This window comes from Pistacia vera, unplaced genomic scaffold (genome assembly GCF_008641045.1).
Source record: "Pistacia vera cultivar Batoury unplaced genomic scaffold, PisVer_v2 Contig1566, whole genome shotgun sequence".
Lineage (NCBI taxonomy): Eukaryota > Viridiplantae > Streptophyta > Magnoliopsida > Sapindales > Anacardiaceae > Pistacia > Pistacia vera.
In genome coordinates, this window is record NW_022195648.1 from 2271 (window position 1) to 22251 (window position 19981).

The 19981-nt window shown below is 34.6% G+C and overlaps 1 protein-coding gene across 1 annotated transcript; it reads left to right on the top strand.

Annotated features, from left to right (window-relative positions):
• Positions 1-854: 854 nt before the first annotated feature.
• LOC116124802 (glutamine synthetase cytosolic isozyme-like) lies at positions 855-16780 on the top strand. Its single transcript, XM_031410542.1, has 9 exons — positions 855-980; positions 1070-1108; positions 1186-1315; positions 15711-15760; positions 15837-15909; positions 15984-16054; positions 16342-16464; positions 16516-16621; positions 16722-16780. The coding sequence occupies exons 1-9, from the start codon at positions 903-905 to the stop codon at positions 16778-16780; spliced, it is 729 nt and encodes a 242-aa protein (XP_031266402.1). The 5' UTR covers positions 855-902.
• Positions 16781-19981: the final 3201 nt, after the last annotated feature.

A 19981-nucleotide genomic window follows, 5' to 3' on the forward strand; every position in this document is an offset into this window, starting at 1 on the left:
TTATCAAGTCTCCTTTCTTTTTCTTTTCCCTTATTTTTCTCGTTTTCTTTCTCATCTATTCTTTGTTTTTTTCCCCTGTTTCCGTTGACAAGCCCATCTTTTCTCTCTATTTTTTTACAGCAAGAAGCTCACCAGCTGCTTCATTACATGAGCTTCCCTCATCAATGCAAGCTCAACAAACTCCTAAATACCATTTTACTATCCAAATTTATATCCCATTTCCAATTCTGACATCGTTATAGCCCACACCACCATCATTCTCTTCCCCGTTCATCACTGACCAAAACCTTTCACACCTTGCTTTCTCCGACAATCGAGCGATTAGGGTTTGCACAACTGCCATTCCCAAGTAAAATTCCGATTAATCAAACCACCAAAATCCAACATTCCGCCATGAAAAGACTCATCAACCTCCTAAGTTTTGGAAGATCATGAGGGAGTTTTTTTTTTTATATTTTAAATGATTAATTATATATCTAGGTTTATTAAATATCAATTTTTATATCACAATATTTCATTAATCTAGGATTATCATATGATTTCTTCATTATACCACCCTCCTGATCATAATTAAAATTAATATCATTACAAATAAAAAATTATTCATAAAAATAAAACACTATTAGTTTATGCCTAGAGAGGCATATTATAGAACTGCATTAGAATAAGATTCCACTATCATGGAGAGGTAAGTTCTAGAGCTACTTAGCCAATAAGTTAAGGCCAAAACAGTTGGCCAATGAAAACACCCTGCACGTATTAGATAATAACAAAAAGAACTGCATTAGAATAAGATGCCACTATTATATAATCATCCTGGCCTGGCCTCATTATCCAAACCATTCATACAAGCGAAAACAAAGAGGATATTGAATTACTTTTAGTTGACTTTTGTTAGTGAAATGTCTTCTCTTACAGATCTTGTGAACCTTGACCTTTCAGAATCCACGGACAAGATCATCGCCGAGTACATATGGTTCGTCTCGTCAACTTGAATTCCTCTTTCTCTCTCTTATTACTTTTTGTCACTCTGTTTTACTGTATAATGCTCTGTTTTAATTGTTATTAGGATCGCGGATCGGGTACGGATTTGAGCAGCAAAGCAAGAGTAATCACTAGTCAACTTTCTATTTTTTATTAGAAATTAAGAAGAAACATTTGTTGTATTTGTCAGTATCATTTCAGTTTCTAATTCTTCTTTTGGTTTTACAAACTCTTAACGGAGCTGTTAGTGATCCTTCTGAGCTTCCCAAGTGGAGCTATGATGGTTCTAACACTGGTCAAGCACCTGAAGAAGAAAGTGAAGTGATCCTCTGGTAAGTTTTTTTTTTTGAGTAAATACCCAAGGTTTGGCCAATCTGTAAGTTCCCACTAGGGGTGAGCGGTTCCGGGTACCCTGCACTTTTCCAGGGAACCGGAACCGGAACCGCACAGTACAGGTTCCCAAAAAAAGGAACCGGAACTGGAACCGCACAGTACAGGTTCTTCAATTCAAGGAACCGGAACCTAAAATGCAGGTTCCGGTTCCTTTCCAGGGTACCCTGTAAAAAATCAATTACCCCCCTATTAGTTTAAAAAAATAACAAAACACCTTTTAAGGTTACAAAAACACCCTAACAAATTTTCGTTATTCATTCATTTGTGTCCAATGTAACTCATAACCTGTAATCTCTAAGAACACTTGAATTCAATCAATTCATCACAATTCACATAATATTCGTCAATCAAAACCAAAACACAAACAATTATTCATACAATTCACATAAAATAACTTCACCAAAATCATTTAAATAAACAACATTCTTAATAATAATTACAACATTGCCATTTGCCAGGGGTCTATTGATAAGTTAATAAATTATTAATGTTTATAAATTTATTAATTAATGTTATAATTGGGTAATTGGGTATTTATAATATACCCAATATAATTTAGTAATTTAATATTAGAAACAAGTAATGTTATAATTAAATAAGTGATCATACCAATGTAAATTGTAATGTTATAATTAATTAAGTGATCATACACAATGTAAATTGTAATGTTATAATTAATTAAGTAATATATTATTTAATTAATGTAATATTATAATTAATTAAATTGTTAATCATTTAATTAAGATTATAATATGTTTATAATAGAATGTTATAATTAATTAAATAATCATACAATAAATTTTATAGTTATAATTAATAAAATTATAATAATTCGATTAAATATTGTGCAAATAGTAAATTACTAATGTTTATATATAATGTCATAATCAATTAAGTAATCATTTAATTATGTATGTTATATTAATATTATGATCATACTATAATAGTATAATGTAATGTATAATGATTAAGTAATCATACTACAAATCTATAATTTAATATTATAATTAATTAATTTTAATCATTTAATTAATATACTAATGTTTATAATGGAATGTTATAATGATTAAGTAATCATATACAAATATATAAAGTAATGTTATAATAATTAAATTTTAATCGTTTAATTAAGTAATGTAATAGTATAGTAGATTACTAAGTATAATGTAATGTTATAATTCATAACTAATTAAGTAATTATGTAATCATTTAAAAATAATGTTATAATTATTAAGTAGTGATCATAATATAATGTAATATAATATATTATATTTAATTGAGTAATTATTTAACTATAATGTATGCTTAATTAATGTTTATAAGGTAATGTATAATTAATTAAATTTCTTATCATTTAATTAAGTATTGTGCTAATGTTTATGTAGTAAATTAGTAATTACTAATGTTTAAAATATAATATCATAATCATAATCAATTAAGTAATTATTTAATTATAAATGTTATATTAATTATGATCATACATAAATAGTTAAGTAATGTTATAATGAATTAAGTAATCATACTACAAATCTATAATTTAATATTTATTAATAAATTCAAATCATTAATTATATACTATGTTTATAATGGGATGTTATAATTGATTAAGTAATCATATTACAAATATATAAAGTAATGTTATAATTAATTAAATTTTAATCGTTTATAAGTAATGTATGTATAGTAATTACATGTTATATGTATGTTATAAATTCATAACTAATTAAGTAATTAGTAATATTTTAACTATATAATGTTATAATTAAAAGTAATCAATATAATGTAATATTATAATATTAATTTAATTGAGTATTAATTATTAACTATAATGTAATACTTAATAATGTTATAATGAAATGTTTATAAGATAATGTTATAATTAATTAAATTTTTATCATTCAATTAGTATTGTGCTATGTTTATATAGTAAATTAGTAATACAATGTTTAAATATAATATCATAACTGATAATCAATTAAGTAATTTTAATTATGTAATGTTATATTACTTATATGATCTACTATAGTAGTATAATGTAATGTTATAATGAATTAAATAATTATACTATAAATCTATAATTTATATTAATTAATAAATTTCAAATCATTTGATTAATATATAATGTTTATAATAGAATGTTATAATTGATTAAGTAATTATATTATAAATATATAAGGTATGTTATAATTAATTAAATTTTTAATCGTTTAATTAAGTAATGTAATAATATAGTAAATTAGTAAATTACTAATGTTTAAATGTAATGTTATAAATTCATAACTATTATGTATTATGAATCATTTAACTATGTAATGCTATAATTAAGTAAGTGATCATAATATATAATGTAATATAATAATATTAATTTAATTGAGTAATTATTTAACTATAATGTAATGTTTAATTAATGTTTATAATGAAATGTTTATAAGGTAATGTTATAATTAATTAAATTTCTTATCATTCAATTAAGTATTGTGCTAATATTTAGTAGCAAATTAGTAATCTAAGTTTAAAACATAATATCATAACTCAAATCAATTAAGTAATTATTAATTAGAATGTTATAATAATTTATAATCATACTATAATGTAATGTTATAGTGAATTAACTATTAAATAATCATACTATAAATTTTTAATGTAATATTTAATTAATTAAATGATTTTTAAAATCATTTAATTAAGTTTTGTCTAATGTTTATAATAAAGTCAATAATTAAGTAGTAATCAATTAATGTAATGCTATAATTAATTATACTATAAATCAATTAAGTAATGTTATAAAATTATAATTAATTAAGTAATCATTAACTATAATGTAATGTTATAATTGATTAAGTATGATATTTAACTAGTAATAATTTATATGTTTATCAATTTATCATATATAATTAATTAATTACTAATTTATTATAGATATACTTAGAACTTGATAATTGAAGTAAATAACTAAAATATTATACTCAATCAAATATACTATTTTATTCAAAAAATATTCTTTTAATAACATTAAAAATGTAAAACACTTTTAATTGGATCATATTCCAATTATTCACTTATTGATCAAAACTTTAATATTAATATATTATAATATATAAAGCTTTTAATATGGTGTAATTTATATGTAATAAGTTAATGTTATTCGTATATTTATTTAATTAGGTTATTCAAAAATTTAATTTTTTCTATTTTAATTTTTTTATATGTAAAATAATAGAAACTTCCCCAGTTTTACATTTCACAAATATTTCATTATAGTCCAGGTTCCAAAATAGGTTCTAAACAGGTTCCAAAAACAGGTTCCAATATAGGTTCCAAAACAGGTTCCAAACAGGTTCCAAAACAGGTTCCAAAACAGGTTCCAAACAGGTTCCAAAACAGGTTCCAAAACAGGTTCCAAACAGGTTCCAAACAGGGTACCCTTTTTACAGGTTCTGGTTCCGGTTCCGGTTCCTTCGGGGGTAAGAACCGGAACCGGAACCGCACAGTAGCGGTTCCAAAAAATTGGAACCGGAACCTACCCGCACAGTGCAGGTTCTGGGTAGGTTCCGGTTCCGGTTCCGGTTCTTACCCCCGGTTCCGGTTCTACCCGCTACCCGTGCTCACCCCTAGTTCCCACCCTTAAATTACCAGATTTTTTTTTTAATTTAATAGTTACAGGGTAAAATGGTCAGCACACCGCTGTCCCACCCCTCTCTCTCCCTCCTGGATTTTAGCTGGATTTCAGCCAGATTTTGCACCAAAATGGGCAAAAATCATCTCCTCATCACCGATTGTACCTTTCCCAAGCCTGATTAATTGGTTCGTTTTCGGACTGATATTGCACCATTTTTGCATTGTTTGTGCGACCCCCAGCCTTGCTCGACCGACTGTTCTCAAGCCCAATCTGGATGGTTTCCGACGTCGATTAAACCACCTGACTCCATCATCATCCGATGCGAATCCAAGCCCATCATGTTCTTTAAACATGCAAGAGAGTTCATTGAAGATTCAAGGACCCTAAGATGGACAACATTCGGCCCAAGCACTCAAGGAAGCTCATAAACTTGTCTAAGGGGTGTTAAGGGTCCAAGACATGGTACAAGCCATTTTTTGTAGCCCAAGCCGTGGAGATCAAGTGGGAAGAAGCTTCATTGGTCCAAGCCCAAGTTGTGGATGCTATTTGGTTCAAATGTCGAAGGAAAATCAAGAAAATTGTGATTAGGGACATAGATCCTTCATCTAAGGAAATGTTGTCTATAGCATTAAATGGCTATGACTTGCACTTTTGATATTGTATGGTGGGGAATTATCCCTTAATATTTTGTGTAATATTTTGTTGTAATATTCGTTAGGGTAATTCCCAGGTTTTGTAAAACCTATTTAAAGTCACTCTATCATAATATGAAGTTAGACATTGACTATTGCATGAATAGTGTTTACCCTGGAGAATTGTTTTCTCTTGGAGTTCCTTTACCCAAGTTCGGCCAAACTTGGTGGTGGATTGATCTTTCAAGCTGGTGGAGTTTCTTTAGGCTTGATTGATTCTTGGTCATCTATCTTGTAAGTTAATCTCACTTGGTTATCATTCATCTCACTTTTCGGGTTGGTTTATTTTGTTTTGTTCCAAGTTAGTGTTGTGCATTTCAAAGTGGAATGAGTTTGTGTTGATTGAGGCTAGATAAAAGGTGTTGTTCTAAAGTGTTATAATGGTTGTGTGTGCTTGTAGAGTGTTAGCCGAATTGTGTTAGGGTGTTGCAAGTGAAGTCTAACTTAGGTTGTGTTGAAATTGGTTGAAGTAGGGTGATATATGAATTGAGGTTGCATGAATTCATATCAAATTGGTATCAGAGCTATGGTTGTGGATTGAATTTGTGATGATTGGAGTTGTGATTGATCAAAAAAATTTGTAAGGAAGTGTTGAGTGTGTGTAGTTCGGCCAAGCCATCCATTGCTAATTCTTGTGCAAATTTTTTTTTCTCTTTCATTGAACACTATTCCAAGTACCAACCCTAACCACCAACTTGACGCCTCATCCAAACCTAACCAATTCCATCCAAATTCAACTAAAACCAATCCCATTTCAACCAAAAAGCCCTAAACACTAACCATATACATAAACACCATTCATTAACCTAATTACACATTACTATTCACAGATTACTATTTCCCAAAACCAAATTACCCAAATTTCATCCTCTCACCCTTTACACCTCAAATAACATTAGTCCACTATTCCGAAGTGACATTGTTCACCTGAAGTTATTGTTCACAATAGCAAAAACTCACCCAATTTTCATGGCAAACAAGACCACTTCCTCCCTAACTTCACCCTCACCACCATAGGAGTGTGCCAACCTAAAAGTCCAAGAGGAATTTGATAATGTAAAGAAGAACATGTCCAGCATGATGGAATTGATGGTTAACATGTCTAAGGACATTGCTAATCTATTACAATCCAAATCCACCCTTGAAGAAACCCCAAAACCGCCCCAACGAGAAGGTCAACCATACTACCGCAAAAAAACCATCATTAAGACACCATTATATATGGAAAACTTAAGAGGTAGTAGCGCCTCCTCTAGTGAATTCGAGGCACCTAGGAGGAGAAGAATTGATGATGATAGGGGTATCAAAATAGATTTGTCCGAATTTGAAGGTAGTTTTGACCCTAATGCTTTCCTTGATTGGTTGAGTGATATTGAAAGAGTATTTGAGTTCAAGGGGTATTTGGATGAGAAGAAATGTAAGGTAGCTATTTTGAAGTTCAAGGGATATACTTCCTTATGGTAGGAAAACACTAGAAAGAAAAGAGAAAGAGAGGGGAAGACTAGAGTAAGATCATGAGATAAATTGAAGAGGATGTTAAAAAAGAGATTCTTGCTCGATAATTACAAGCAAGATCTCTACTTAAGTTTGTACAATCTTAAGCAAGGGGATAGGAAGGTAGAGGAGTATATAAGGGAGTTTGAGGGCCTTATGATGAGAAGTGATATTCCGGAGAAAAAGAAGCAAACCATCACTAGATTCTTGGGAGGTTTACAAAGAGAGATAGCTCATGAGGTGGAATTGCAACCTTACCATTCCTTGGGAGATGTGTGCAAGTTAGCCAACAAGGTTGAGAAGCAACTCCAAAGTTTGAAACTTCCAACCCCAAAGCCGTATTTCAAGGGCAGCAACACCTATAAAGGATCCCCATCCTACTCAAAACCTTATGTCAACTCTAACAAAGCCAATGACAATGATACACCCAAGGAGAAACCACGATTTGTGACTCAAGAAGGCACCCAAAAGGATTTGAAGGACAAGAAATGTTTTAAATGTCATGCTTATGGACACTTCCATGCCAATTGTCCCAACAAGAGAATAATGTCAATCAAAGAGATCCAAGATATTGAAGAAGCCATCCAAAAAGAAGAGAGTAAGGAGGAAGAATTCGAGAGTGGTGAGGAGATTATTGAAGAAGCTGATATTGGTGATGCATTGCTTTTGGAGAGGGTTTTGCATGCACAAGTTGACTCTATCGAAACACAAAGCGGAAACTTGTTCCAAACTCGTTGCACTGTCAAAGGAAAGGTATGTTTGATTATTGTTGATAGTGGAAGTTGTACCAATGTAGCTTCTACCACCCTTGTTGAGAAATTGAAACTTCCTACCCAAAACCGTAACCACCCATACAAATTATAATGGTTGAGCAATGGAAGCACTATTAGTGTTATCAAGCAAGTTCTAGTTCCCTTTTCCATAAGTAAGAGATATGTGGATGAAGTGTTGTGTGATGTAATACCAATGGATGCTTGTAATTTGTTACTAGGTAGGCCTTGGAAATATGATAGGGAAGTTGTCCATGATGGAAGGAAGAACACTTACACCTTTAGGTTCAACAAGAAAACCATCACTTTAAACCCTTTACCACCCCAACAAACACTTCCCACACTTACACCACCCAAAACCGAAACCTCAAAAAGGAACCTATTCCTTAATGACAACCCAATTGAAAAGGCAATCACCAAACACAAATTCATCCTAACTTTGCTTATTGCCAAGAGAAAAGAAAGTGATGAGAGTGCACCCCATCCTCTAATCCAATCGTTATTACAAGAGTTTGAGGATGTTTTTCCCAATGAGTTACCACCTGGGTTGTCACCTTTGAGGGGAATAGAACATCACATTGATTTGTTACTCGGAGCACCCTTACTAAACAAACCAGCCTATAGATGCAATCCGGAGGAGTCCAAGGAGTTGCAAAGACAAGTGGATGAGCTAATTAGTCAAAGGTATGTGAGGAAAGCATGAGTCCTTGTTTGATTCCAGCCTTATTGGTGTCGAGAAAGGATGAGAGTTTTCGGATGTGTGTGGATAATAGGGCCATCAACAACATTACAATCAAGTATAGGTACCCCATACCTAGGCTTGATGACATGCTTGATGAGTTGCATGGTTCTTGCATCTTCTCCAAGATCGATTTGCGGAGTAGGTACCATCAAAACTGAATGAGAGATGGGGATGAGTGGAAGACAACTTTCAAGACTAAATGAGGGTTTTTGAGTGGATGGTCATGCCTTTAAGCCTTTCCAATGCACCATGTACCTTCATGAATTGATGAATGAGGTACTTAAACCTTTTTTGGGCATATTTGTTGTTGTTTATTTCGATTATATATTGGTGTATAGCTGTAGTGAGGATGAACATAGAAACCATCTTAGGCAAGTGTTTGAAGTGTTGAGAAAACAAAAATTGTATGCTAAGATGGAGAAATGGGAGAGGGTAATCTTCCTAGGTTATGTAGTTTCGAGGGAGGGTATCATGGTTGATCAATCAAAGGTATAAGCAATTAGGAGTTGGCCCAAACCTAAAACCATTAGTGAAGTAAGGAGTTTTCATGGTTTAGCCTCATTTTATAGGAGATTTGTACCCAACTTTAGTACCCTTATGTCACCCATCACTGAATGTTTAAAGAAGGGGAATTTTGAGTGGACAAGGGAGGCAAAAGATACTTTTGAAGTGATTAAAAATAAACTTTGTGAAGCACCCATTTTAGCTCTACTTGATTTCTCTAAGGTGTTTGAAGTGAAGTGTGATGCTCGTGGAGTTAGAATTGGGGCAGTCCTTACTTAAGATAAAATGCCATTAGCACATTTTAGTGAAAAGCTCAACGATTCTAGGAGGAGATATAACACTTATGATAAGGAATTCTATACAATTATTAGAGCCTTAGATCATTAGAGCCATTATTTGAGGCCTAAACAATTTGTACTACATTCAAATCACCAAGCTCTCAAGTTTATTAATGAGCAGCATAAGTTGAATTCAAGGCATGTCGAATTAGTTGAATTCCTTCAATCCTTTTCATTTGTGTCAAAGTACAAACAAGGGAGCACTAATGTAGTGACGGATGCATTGTCAAGAAGGTACTCCATCCTTTCCATTTTGGATGCAAGAGTACTTGGGTTAGTATGATGAAAGAGCATTACAAAGAAGATGAACAAATTGCCGAAATCATGGCTATGTGTTCAAGGGGCAATTTTGAAGATTATGTGGTTCAAGAGGGATTTTTGTTCAAGAGGAACAGGTTATGTGTGCCTCAAGGGAGTTTTAGAGAATTGCTTGTGAGAGAGGTGCATATAGGAGGGCTTGCGGGTCATTTTGGGGTTACCAAGACCTTGGAGATTCTTAAGGATCATTTCTTTTGGCCAAAGATGATTAGGGATGTCCAATCCACAGTGGCAAGATGTGGGGTTTGTCATAGAGCTAAAAGTCATTTCAAGCTGAGGATGTACACTCTATTGCCCATTCCTAACCAACCATTGGAAGACTTGAGCATGGACTTTATTGTGGCATTGCCAAGAACCCAAAGAGGTAAAGATTCCATAATGGTTGTTGTTGATAGATTCTCTAAGATGACATATTTTATTGCATGAAACAAAACCAATGATGTATCACATGTTACTGAATTATTCTTCAAAGAAATTGTGAGGTTGCATGGTGTGCCAATGAGTATAGTGTCGGATAGGGATACCAAATTTCTTAGCCATTTTTGGAGATCTTTATGGAGTAGATTGAGTACCAAACTTTTGTTTAGTACTTCCCATCACTTCCAAACCGATGGTGAAACCGAAGTCACCAATAGAACCCTAGGAACCATCTTTAGAACCTTGGTGAGTAAGAGTTTGAGACATTGGGACAACAAATTAGCCCATGCCGAATTTGTCTATAATCGGTCCCTCAGTGCCACCACTAACCATTCTCCATTTGAAGTTCTTTATGGCCTTAATCCCATCACTCCCATAGAACTTAGTGCCTTACCCCTTGATATCCAATTGAATCTTGATGCTAAGGAGAAGACCAAGTCCATGAAAAAGCTACATGAATCAATTAAAACCCAAATAGCCAAGTCCAATAAGGCCTATAGGAAGAGAGCCAACAAACATAGAAAACCTAACATTTTCCAACCGGGTGACCTTGTGGGTTCATTTGAGAAAGGCAATGTTTCCTTCAAAGAGGAAAAGCAAATTAGCCCTTAGAGCCGATGGTCCCTTGAAGTCCTTAGAAGAGTTGGGGATAATGCATATAAAGTCGATTTACCCTTTGAATTTGGTAATGTCTCGACTACTTTTAACATTGGGAACTTGTCTCCACACTTGGAAGATGGGGAACTTTCGGATTTGAGGACAAATCCTTCTCAACCTAGGGAGGATGATGAGTGTCCAAGCCCATCATGTTCTTTAAACATGCAAGAGAGTTCATTGAAGATTCAAGGGCCCCAAGATGGACAACATTCGGCCCGAGCACTCAAAAAAGCTCACAAACTTGTCCAAGAGGTGTTAAGGGTCCAAGACATGGCATAAGCCTTTTTTTGTAGCCCAAGCCATGGAGATCAAGTGGGAAGAGGCTTCATTGGTCCAAGCCCAACTTGTGGATGCTGTTTGGTTCAAATGTTGAAGAAAAATCAAGAAAATTGTGATTAGGGACATAGATCCTTAATTTAAGGAAAGGTTGTCTATAACATTAAATGGGTATGACTTAACACTTTTGATATTGTATGGTGAGGAATTATCCCTTAGGGGGCATTTGGTTGGAGGTAATAGAAGATTACTGGGGTTATGTCATCTTATATTACTTGATTACCATGTTGGTTGTCAAGTAATATAAGATTCCGGTAATCTTGTATTACCAATAGTTGTTACTGTTGGTAATTCTGATTACCTCCATTTTCGTAGGTATTGTAAGATTACCAATGTAATCTTATTTTTGTTATAATTCTATCCCTTATTAATAAAAAATTTGGACAATAATGCCCTTATTTTAAAATAAATTTACATTAATATACCATTTCAATTTTACCCTTGTTTAATTAAGTTTTTGGACAATAATGCCCTTATATTTAAAACAAATTATAGACCACCACCACCACCCACCCACCACCGCCAGCAGCTAGCCAACCACCACGGACCGCCGCCAGAGTCCCTGAAAATGATCGAGATTCGCTGGGAGGCTCCGAGAGGCTTCGATATGGGTGTCATTGATGGCTGAAAACGGCCATATCAGGCTAGATCTGGCCATTAACAGCCAGATCCCTAGCCATTAGCTACCAGATATGGGCGAGATCTGGCCGTTAACGGCCATGGACCTAGCCGTTAACGAACATATCTGTTTTGTAAGAATAGATCTAGCCATCCATGGCGGTTAACAGCCATGTCTTGTCCAGATCTGGCCTGATATGGTCGTGAAACGGCCATATCGAAGCCTCGTGGTCACGGTGAGTTACTCACAAATACTTTTGGAGACTTCTGGCGGTGGTTTGTGATGGCGGCAAGGGATGGGGGTGATTTTGTCATAAATTAAAGTTTTATATAAGCGGGGGTGTTTTAGCTAAATCTGAAATAGTGGGGGTTAAAAGAAATTATTCAAAAATTAATAATAAAAATAATATTATATTAATACTTAGAAACAGGGCAATTTAGTAATTTAAATAATATACCTACCAATTTATTCCCCCTAACCAAACATATTAATATAACATATCCACCAACTAACAAAACACATTTTCCTAAAGATTTCCAATAATCTTCAAGGTTAAAGGTGGAAAAATAACCCGCTCGGTCCGGCCTGTAGCGGGTTATAGGAATTGGCAGGTCGGGTTGTTCTTGGCCAAAAAGGCTGGTCCAGCCCGGCTCGCCAACCTTAACCCGACAGGTTTTGATGTAGGCCGGGCTGGGTTAGCCCATAATTTTGTTTATTTTTTTATTTTGTGTAATTATTTTTACTTTTTAGTTAACTTTTCAAATATCAATAATTCAATTAATTTTTTTTTTTTTTGATAACATTTCAAATATTAATTCAATTTTAATATACGAAAAATTAGATTTATTCATTTATCAAAAAAAAAAAAAAAATTACAATAATTATTGCCTAGTTAAAAACCTTACCAAGAAAAACCCAATGGGACAAAAACTTGGTAAGGAAAAAAGAGTGCAATAATTGACAATTAATTTACAAGTTGCAATTTATAAAACAACTAATTTGGGGGTTGACTAAGACCTCCCTCATCCGTATCATCTATATTACAAAATTGAAATGATTATATTAAAGTATCGTTGACCACCTAGTATTAATGTTGATGGCACGACCGTTCCCAATCTCGAAGATATGTGAGGACTTCAATCATTTTTGTTGAAAGTTTAGTCCTCATTTCATTTAAAATTCTTCCACTTGCACTAAATGTTTGTTCGGATGAGAGGGTTGAGACAGGAACAGAGAAAACATCCAAGGCAAGTCTTGATATGAGGTGTATCAGATTCTGAGACTGGGAAAGCGGGATTATTTGAATCTACTACATTTATATTGGTAAATGTTAGTAAATTCAGGGGGACTAGGATAGTTTCCTTATCATCGAAATAGATGGGATGAAAATATCTATCCATTGTAGTTAAAAAAAAAAAATTGATATAGAAGAAATAAAAAATTAAAGAAGGAGAATTGGAATTTGGAAATGTGAATTGACAATTGCAAAAACTAATAAAAATTAAAATGAGAGCAAATTGACAACAAAGAGAATAATTGAGAGATTTCAATAGAGATTAGAGAAAATGAGAGAATTTGGGATGTGAGAAAATATGAGAGTTTAGGCCCTATTTATAGAAAAAAGGGAAAAAAAAATGACAAAAAAGACCTCTCCAACTGCTATAAAATGACTATATTTCAAGGGTAAAATCCATTGCTTCTATGCATAACAATCAAAATTGTTTATGACGAGCGACTCTTTTAATCGGCCAAGGAATCCTTTACGCTCAATTGAGTCAACTTCTTCTAGGATCATCAAGATGTGCATGCCTTTGACCTGTCATGGGCATGATCAAATATTTTACTAAAAAAGAATAACTTGATTTTTGCACCAATAGAATTTGCAATTTTTATTTGTGGCTTAAAATAAATGTATGCATGCAAAATTCACGAATTGGAAGGAACTTTGTAATAATCATGGAGGTTCCAAGAAATCTAAGAGAAGCTACTAGTTACCAAGAAAAATTGAAACCACAGAGAAAGAGAGGTCAACTTTGAACTGCAACTGCTTTACTAAGGGCCAGAAAATGCAAAAAAAATTATTATTTATTTTTTTTTTTAAATTTTTTTCATCCAACCTGCTGGGTTGGCGGTTGCCAATCCGCGGGTCAACTTGGCAGGTCAGAGGATTTTTTTTTTTAAAATAAAAAATTTAACCCACTGGGTCAACATATTAAAACCCGACCAGCCCGATGGGGTATATGCGGGTCGGGTTCAACCTGGCCTGGCTTTTAGGCGGTCCGGATTGAACCCTCTTAATGCGGACTAGGTTAGGGTTGACCCGCCTAACCCGACCCATTTGTTCCTCCTCTATTCAAGGTAATATAAGATTCCAATAATCCAACATTTCCAGTAATCCAACATTCCCTTAACCAAACGCCCCCTTAATATTCTGTGTAATATTTTGTTGTAATATTTGTTAGGGTAATTCCCATATTTTGTAAAGCCTATTTAAAGGCCACTCCATCATAATATGAAGTTAGACATTGAATATTGCATGAATAGTGTTTGCCTTGGAGAATTGTTTTGTCTTTGAGTTCCTTTACCCAAGTTCGGCCAAACTTGGTGGTGGATTGACCTTTCAAGCTGGTGGAGTTCCTTTAGGCTTGATAGATCCCTGGTCATCTATCTTGTAAGTTAATCTCACTTAGTTACCATTCATCTCACTTTTTGGGTTGGTTTATTTTGTTTTGTTCTAAGTTTGTGTTGTGCATTTCAAAATGGAATGAGTTTGTGTTGATTGAGGCTAGATAAAAGGTGTTGTTCTAAAGTGTTATAATGGTTGTGTGTGCTTGTAGAGTGTTAGTTGAATTTTGTTAGGGTGTTGCAAGTGAAGTCTAGCTTAGGTTGAGTTGAAATTGGTTGAAGTAGGGTGATATATGAATTGAGGTTGCATGAATTCATATCATCATCTTCCTCTCACCATCTCTTCAAAACCCCCACAAGGACTACCACCAACAATTGCCATTTCCACCTTTCCCAACTACATCTCTCCATTGCGATGCATGCCTGAGTTTGTTGCGCTTGCGCTGAGTCCGTTGTCCACCGCCAACATCAAGCTCCTCTCTTCTCCCTTGACACACCGGTTACAATCTCAAGTCGCACTGTTGCCGTTTCCTGCTCACGATCGTCGTTCATTTTCCAGATTTGTGAGTGGGTGGTTGTTTGTGGTTGAATTTGTGAGTAATTTGGTGGTGGTTTGTTTGGTTGTTTGGTGGTGGCGGGGCTGACTTTGGGGTTTAAAGGGATTGCGACGGTGGTGGATGGGTGGAATGGTGGTGGGCTCGGTTTGTGGTTGTTTTTGGATGAGTTTGTAGGTGGGCTTGTAGCCGAGTTTGTGGTGGTTTTTGGGTGGGTTTGTGGCTGAGTTTGCGGTTGGATTTATGAATGATTTGGTGGTGGTTTGTGGTGGTTGTTTGGTGGCGCGGGCCTGACTTGGGGGTTTAGAGGGATTGTGATGGTGGTGGGTGGTGGTGGTGGTGGTGGTGATTTTGGGGTTTCGGTCGTGATGGTGTTGAAAGGTGGTGGTTGGATGGTGATGATGGCTGGCTGGCGGTGTAATCAAAGGCAGTATGGTAATAGCATTGTTTACAACCGTGTCAAAAGTCAAAATTCATTACTAGTGTTAATTTAAGGGTGAGAATCTAGAATTTATGGAATCATGGGTGGGAACTTGCAGATTCGCCAAACCTTGGGTGGCTACATGTGGTTAACTCTTTTCTTTTTTGGTGTTTAGTTTTCTATATTAAAGTTCTTAGATTCTCACCGGTATATTTTGTGATGTAACAACCCTCAAGCCATTTTCAAGGATCCCTTCAGAAGAGGCAACAACATTCTTGTGAGTTTTACTTTATATACTATGTTTTGCTTTTGTTTGTGTTGACTAAATACTGATGTAATCAGTTTTGATTTAGGTTATGTGTGATGCTTACGATTCTGATGGACAACCAATTCCAAAAAACAAGAGATATGCAGAAGAGCCTCGGTATTTATTATTGAACCTTTGGTTTTTTCACAAGTTTTGCATATTTTCTTCTTGGACTTTACTTGCTATTTAATTGGGTATCATATTCAGCAAGAATACATCCTGTTCCCTCTTGGCTGGCCCGTTGGTGGTTACCCTGGACCTCAGGTTTTCTTTCTCTCACTTATTCCATGATTTTGTTACTTCTTTGCAAGCACTTGGAGTGATAAATGCTAGACTTTATTTCCTGAACAACAATGTATATAGAGCATTATTCTTTCCTGCTTAAATTGTTTTGACATTCATGCTATCGTTTTGTGTTCATTAGCTCCCAAAGTCTTTTTATAAATTCTAGATTTTTATAAATATGGCTTTTTTGCTTGTTTTGTGTTTGATTTATTGTTGATACATTTCTTATAAGTGTTGTGTGACAAGATATTGTTTCATCTTAACAGGGACCATACTACTGCACTGTTGGTGCTGAAAGGGCAAAGGACATTGTTGAGTCCCAATATAAGGCTTGTTTGTACGCAGGAATTAACATTAGTGCTATCAATGGAGAAGCCATGCCAGGGGAGGTAATTCATCCTTTTTTTTTTTATTAGTGGTATTAAAATTAGCAACTAAAGCATTCTTCATATTTCATATGTTGGCAATTTCAGGTAGGTCCTGTTGTCGGAATCTCCGCTGGTGATGAACTCTGGGTAGCTCGCTATATTTTGGAGGTAATTTATGGTAATCAATTTTTGAAGATACTTCTGTGAATACTACTCTTAACAATTCAAATTTTGGAGTATCTTAAATGGCCTTGTTTGTGTTTAACACAGGATTACAGAAATTGCTGGAGTTGTGCTTTCTTTTGATCCCAAGCCGATTCAGGTCAATTTTCCTTGATGCATTTAGTTTTTGTTTTTGGTTAAATTTCCCATTCTCATTGTTGAATTGAACAATAGGAGCCACAGAGTTATCCCATATTGTTGTGCTATTTAACAATTTGTTAGTTCGCACACTTAACTAAATCTATAATTTTTTTTTTTTTTTTTTCTAGCAGGGTGATCGGATTGGTGCTGGTACTCTCGCAATTTTCAGGTAACTTTATAAGTCTGTGATGAATGAATCATTCATTTAAAGTTACAGACTCATATATTAAATTTTGTTAATGTTTCAGCCCCAACTCAATGAGGAAGGAAGGAGGCTTTGAGGTTCTCAAGGCAGCTAAAAAGATTTGGCTATGGCTCAAAAAGCGTGTTGCTTGTGGTGAAGGCAATGACCGCCGTCTCACTGGTGAAGAGGAAACTGCTGACACCAAGAGATCCAAGACATTCAAATGGGTATAAACAAATTACCCTTTATTTTCTATCAGTTTCTACTCCTTCCTGATGTACATGCATTCAAGTATGCCTGGATTGTGTATTTGGGTCCATTTTTTTCCAATGTTTTTCTGGTGAAATGCAACAGTTTGTTGATAATTCCTTGTATTCTGTCATTGAACAGGGTGCGGCAAACCGTGTTGCCCAGACATGGATCCAAATGTGGTCACTTCCATGATTGCTGAAACAAGATTTCAGATATTCTGGTTTGCAGATGAGTAATAAAATAAATGTGTTTTACTAGGATCCTTTAAATCTGTTTTCATGCTTAGTATAGCTTGTGTTTCAGTGGCGTCCCTTGTATTTGGGGTTGGCGAGGTGGGCTCACTGATTCCATCTCTTTTTGGTGTGATGTGAGAATGATGTAAACTTTATATTAATAACTATATGAAAGGGTTTGCCTTGGTGTTTTGTATGCATTTATTCTGCTCAACTGTCAGGTTAGACAGTTTTTAAACCATGGCAAACTTGCCTCAAATCACTAATCAGGTTTCATTGAACTTTAACTTTGAGTAGACACAGTTTCACAGACAGAAGATTAGATTGCCTTACTGAAGTGTGTAACTAGAATAGAATTTAATGATTCTAAAATCGTTCAAAATGAGGCACTAAAACTAAATGAAATTGAAATTATTAGGTCCACTCCATTTGGGGTCTTACAAATACAGAAGGCAAATTTACTTTTTTCTCTCTCTACCCCACTATTTTAATTAATCGTATGTAAGATTTTAAGCAGCAAACCACCATTGGGTGATCCAATAATCAACTAGGACTCTTGGGTGTATTATTCAAGAGGTTCTAAGTTCGATCAACTTGGATTGCAAATAGGAGTGGTCACTAAGGAGATTTACTCGGTTGTCAACTAGACACCCCCGGTCACAAAAAAAAAAAAAAAAAAAAAAATGAAAAAGATTTTAAGCAGCAAATTAGGAAAGATATGTTATGACATCTCAATATCTAAGCTTTAGATTTTCTACCAATAAATCTCACTTGTTCTGTTTTGGTTTTTAGGTTTCATTTATTGTTGTTGTTTGATATTTTACCACCCAAGTTTTTTTAAGTATTCAGATGAAGTTTGATGGCTTGATGCATCCCATCATTATTTATTTATGTTTATTCTGAGGGAGAGTCCAACCATAATTACGTTTTTCGCTTAAAGTATTTATAAATACTATTATTCCAATAGTCTTAAAATCTTAAAATAATAAATATTATAAATACTATTATTCCAATAAAGTCTTAACATTTAGCTTAAAATTATATCATATTCAAATGAGTAAACGCCTTTTCCCACCCAAGGTTTGGCTAATCTACAGTTTCCATCTAAGGTTTGGCTAATCTGCAAGTTCCCACCCCTGGTTTCATAAATTGCAGATTCTCACCCTTAAATTAACATCGTTACTTTTCTCTCAAAATAACCCCCACATATCAAATTTCTCTCAAATAACCCCTAGAGGAGATCCCGGCCAAGCTAAAAATCCGGCTTGATTTCGACACCATTGTGCCTCCTTGGCACCACCATCAACATCCTCTTAATCTCCTCACCCAAACCTCTAATTTTCCACCCGATTGCACCTTGGCGAGGTGCCAGAATTTGGTTGGAAAGGGGCGACAAAACGCAAAAACCTAAGGAAGAGGCAGCGACAATCGGCGGGCGATTGCCGTTGGTGATGTTCAGGGTTTTGGGGGGGTAGAAGCCGGCGATACTATTTGTGGTCTTGGTGGTGGTTTTTGGTGCCGAACCTGCCATAATTTGGATGAAACGCCGATTGACACTAAAAGCAATGATCAACGATTGAGGGGTTCAATCAGGTGGGGAGGTTAGGGGTTTTGATGTGGGGGTTGAGGGGATTGTAATGGTTGTGTCGGGAGGGATCGATTGTGCCAAAAATAGGCCGAAATGGCCTGAAATTACCAGTGGGGTGAATTTGAGAAGTGACGGGTTATTTTGAAATTTTTCGGTGGGGTGATTTGAGAAATGAAGGGTTATTTTGAAATTTTCATCTTTGAAATGACCATTTTACCCTTTTAACTGTTAGATTAAACAGTTTTCTATTAATTTAAGGGCAAAAATCTACAATTTATGAAACCAAGGGTGGGAACGTAGATTCGCCAAACCTTGGGTAGGAAAATGTTGTTAACTCTTCATATTTATAAGTAGCCCAATTCTAACTCTGAGGTAGGAATAGGATAAGAGTAATGCTAGCTTTACTCAATCCTCCTACTTACTTCTCTTAGAGAGAGTGAGAAAGGCTAGCATTATTCGTAGGATAAGGATATACGAGAATAATCACATTAATTGACAGTTTAAGTGGGAGCTAAACGCATTGCCAAACAACCCCTTTCTCCATAACCGAGAATTTTAAAGGGTTTTACCGTTGAAGAAGCAACATTTATACCCCTACACAGCTTTGAAGACTGAAGGCTGAAGCCCCGACAAAAATGTATCTACGACAAGCAGCTTCTAATTTTGTAAGAAGAATCCATAGAGTACCTTCTCGAATCTTCTGTTCTTCTGGTGACACATCCATAAACGCATCGCCATTGCCGCTTTTCAGTATGAATTAATCGCAATCTTTATCTCCATCAGTCCGTGTTTGTGTTAATATATATATATTTTTTTTAAAGATTAAGTGTATATCGTATCTAATTTTGAAATTTTTAGTTAAATTTATAAAATCTTGTTCTCATTTGAGGTTTAGTTGTTTTTGGGCTTCAAAGATTT

What these genes read in the sequence shown, in the direction of transcription:
- LOC116124802 (XM_031410542.1), top strand. Translation starts at nt 903, where the DNA reads ATGTCTTCTCTTACAGATCTTGTGAACCTTGACCTTTCAGAATCCACG. An exon ending in GAGAAGCCATGCCAGGGGAG is followed by an intron (nt 16,465 to 16,515) that starts GTAATTCATCCT and finishes TAGCAACTAAAG; the next exon opens with CATTCTTCATATTTCATATG. An exon ending in TATTTTGGAGGTAATTTATG is followed by an intron (nt 16,622 to 16,721) that starts GTAATCAATTTT and finishes ACAGGATTACAG; the next exon opens with AAATTGCTGGAGTTGTGCTT.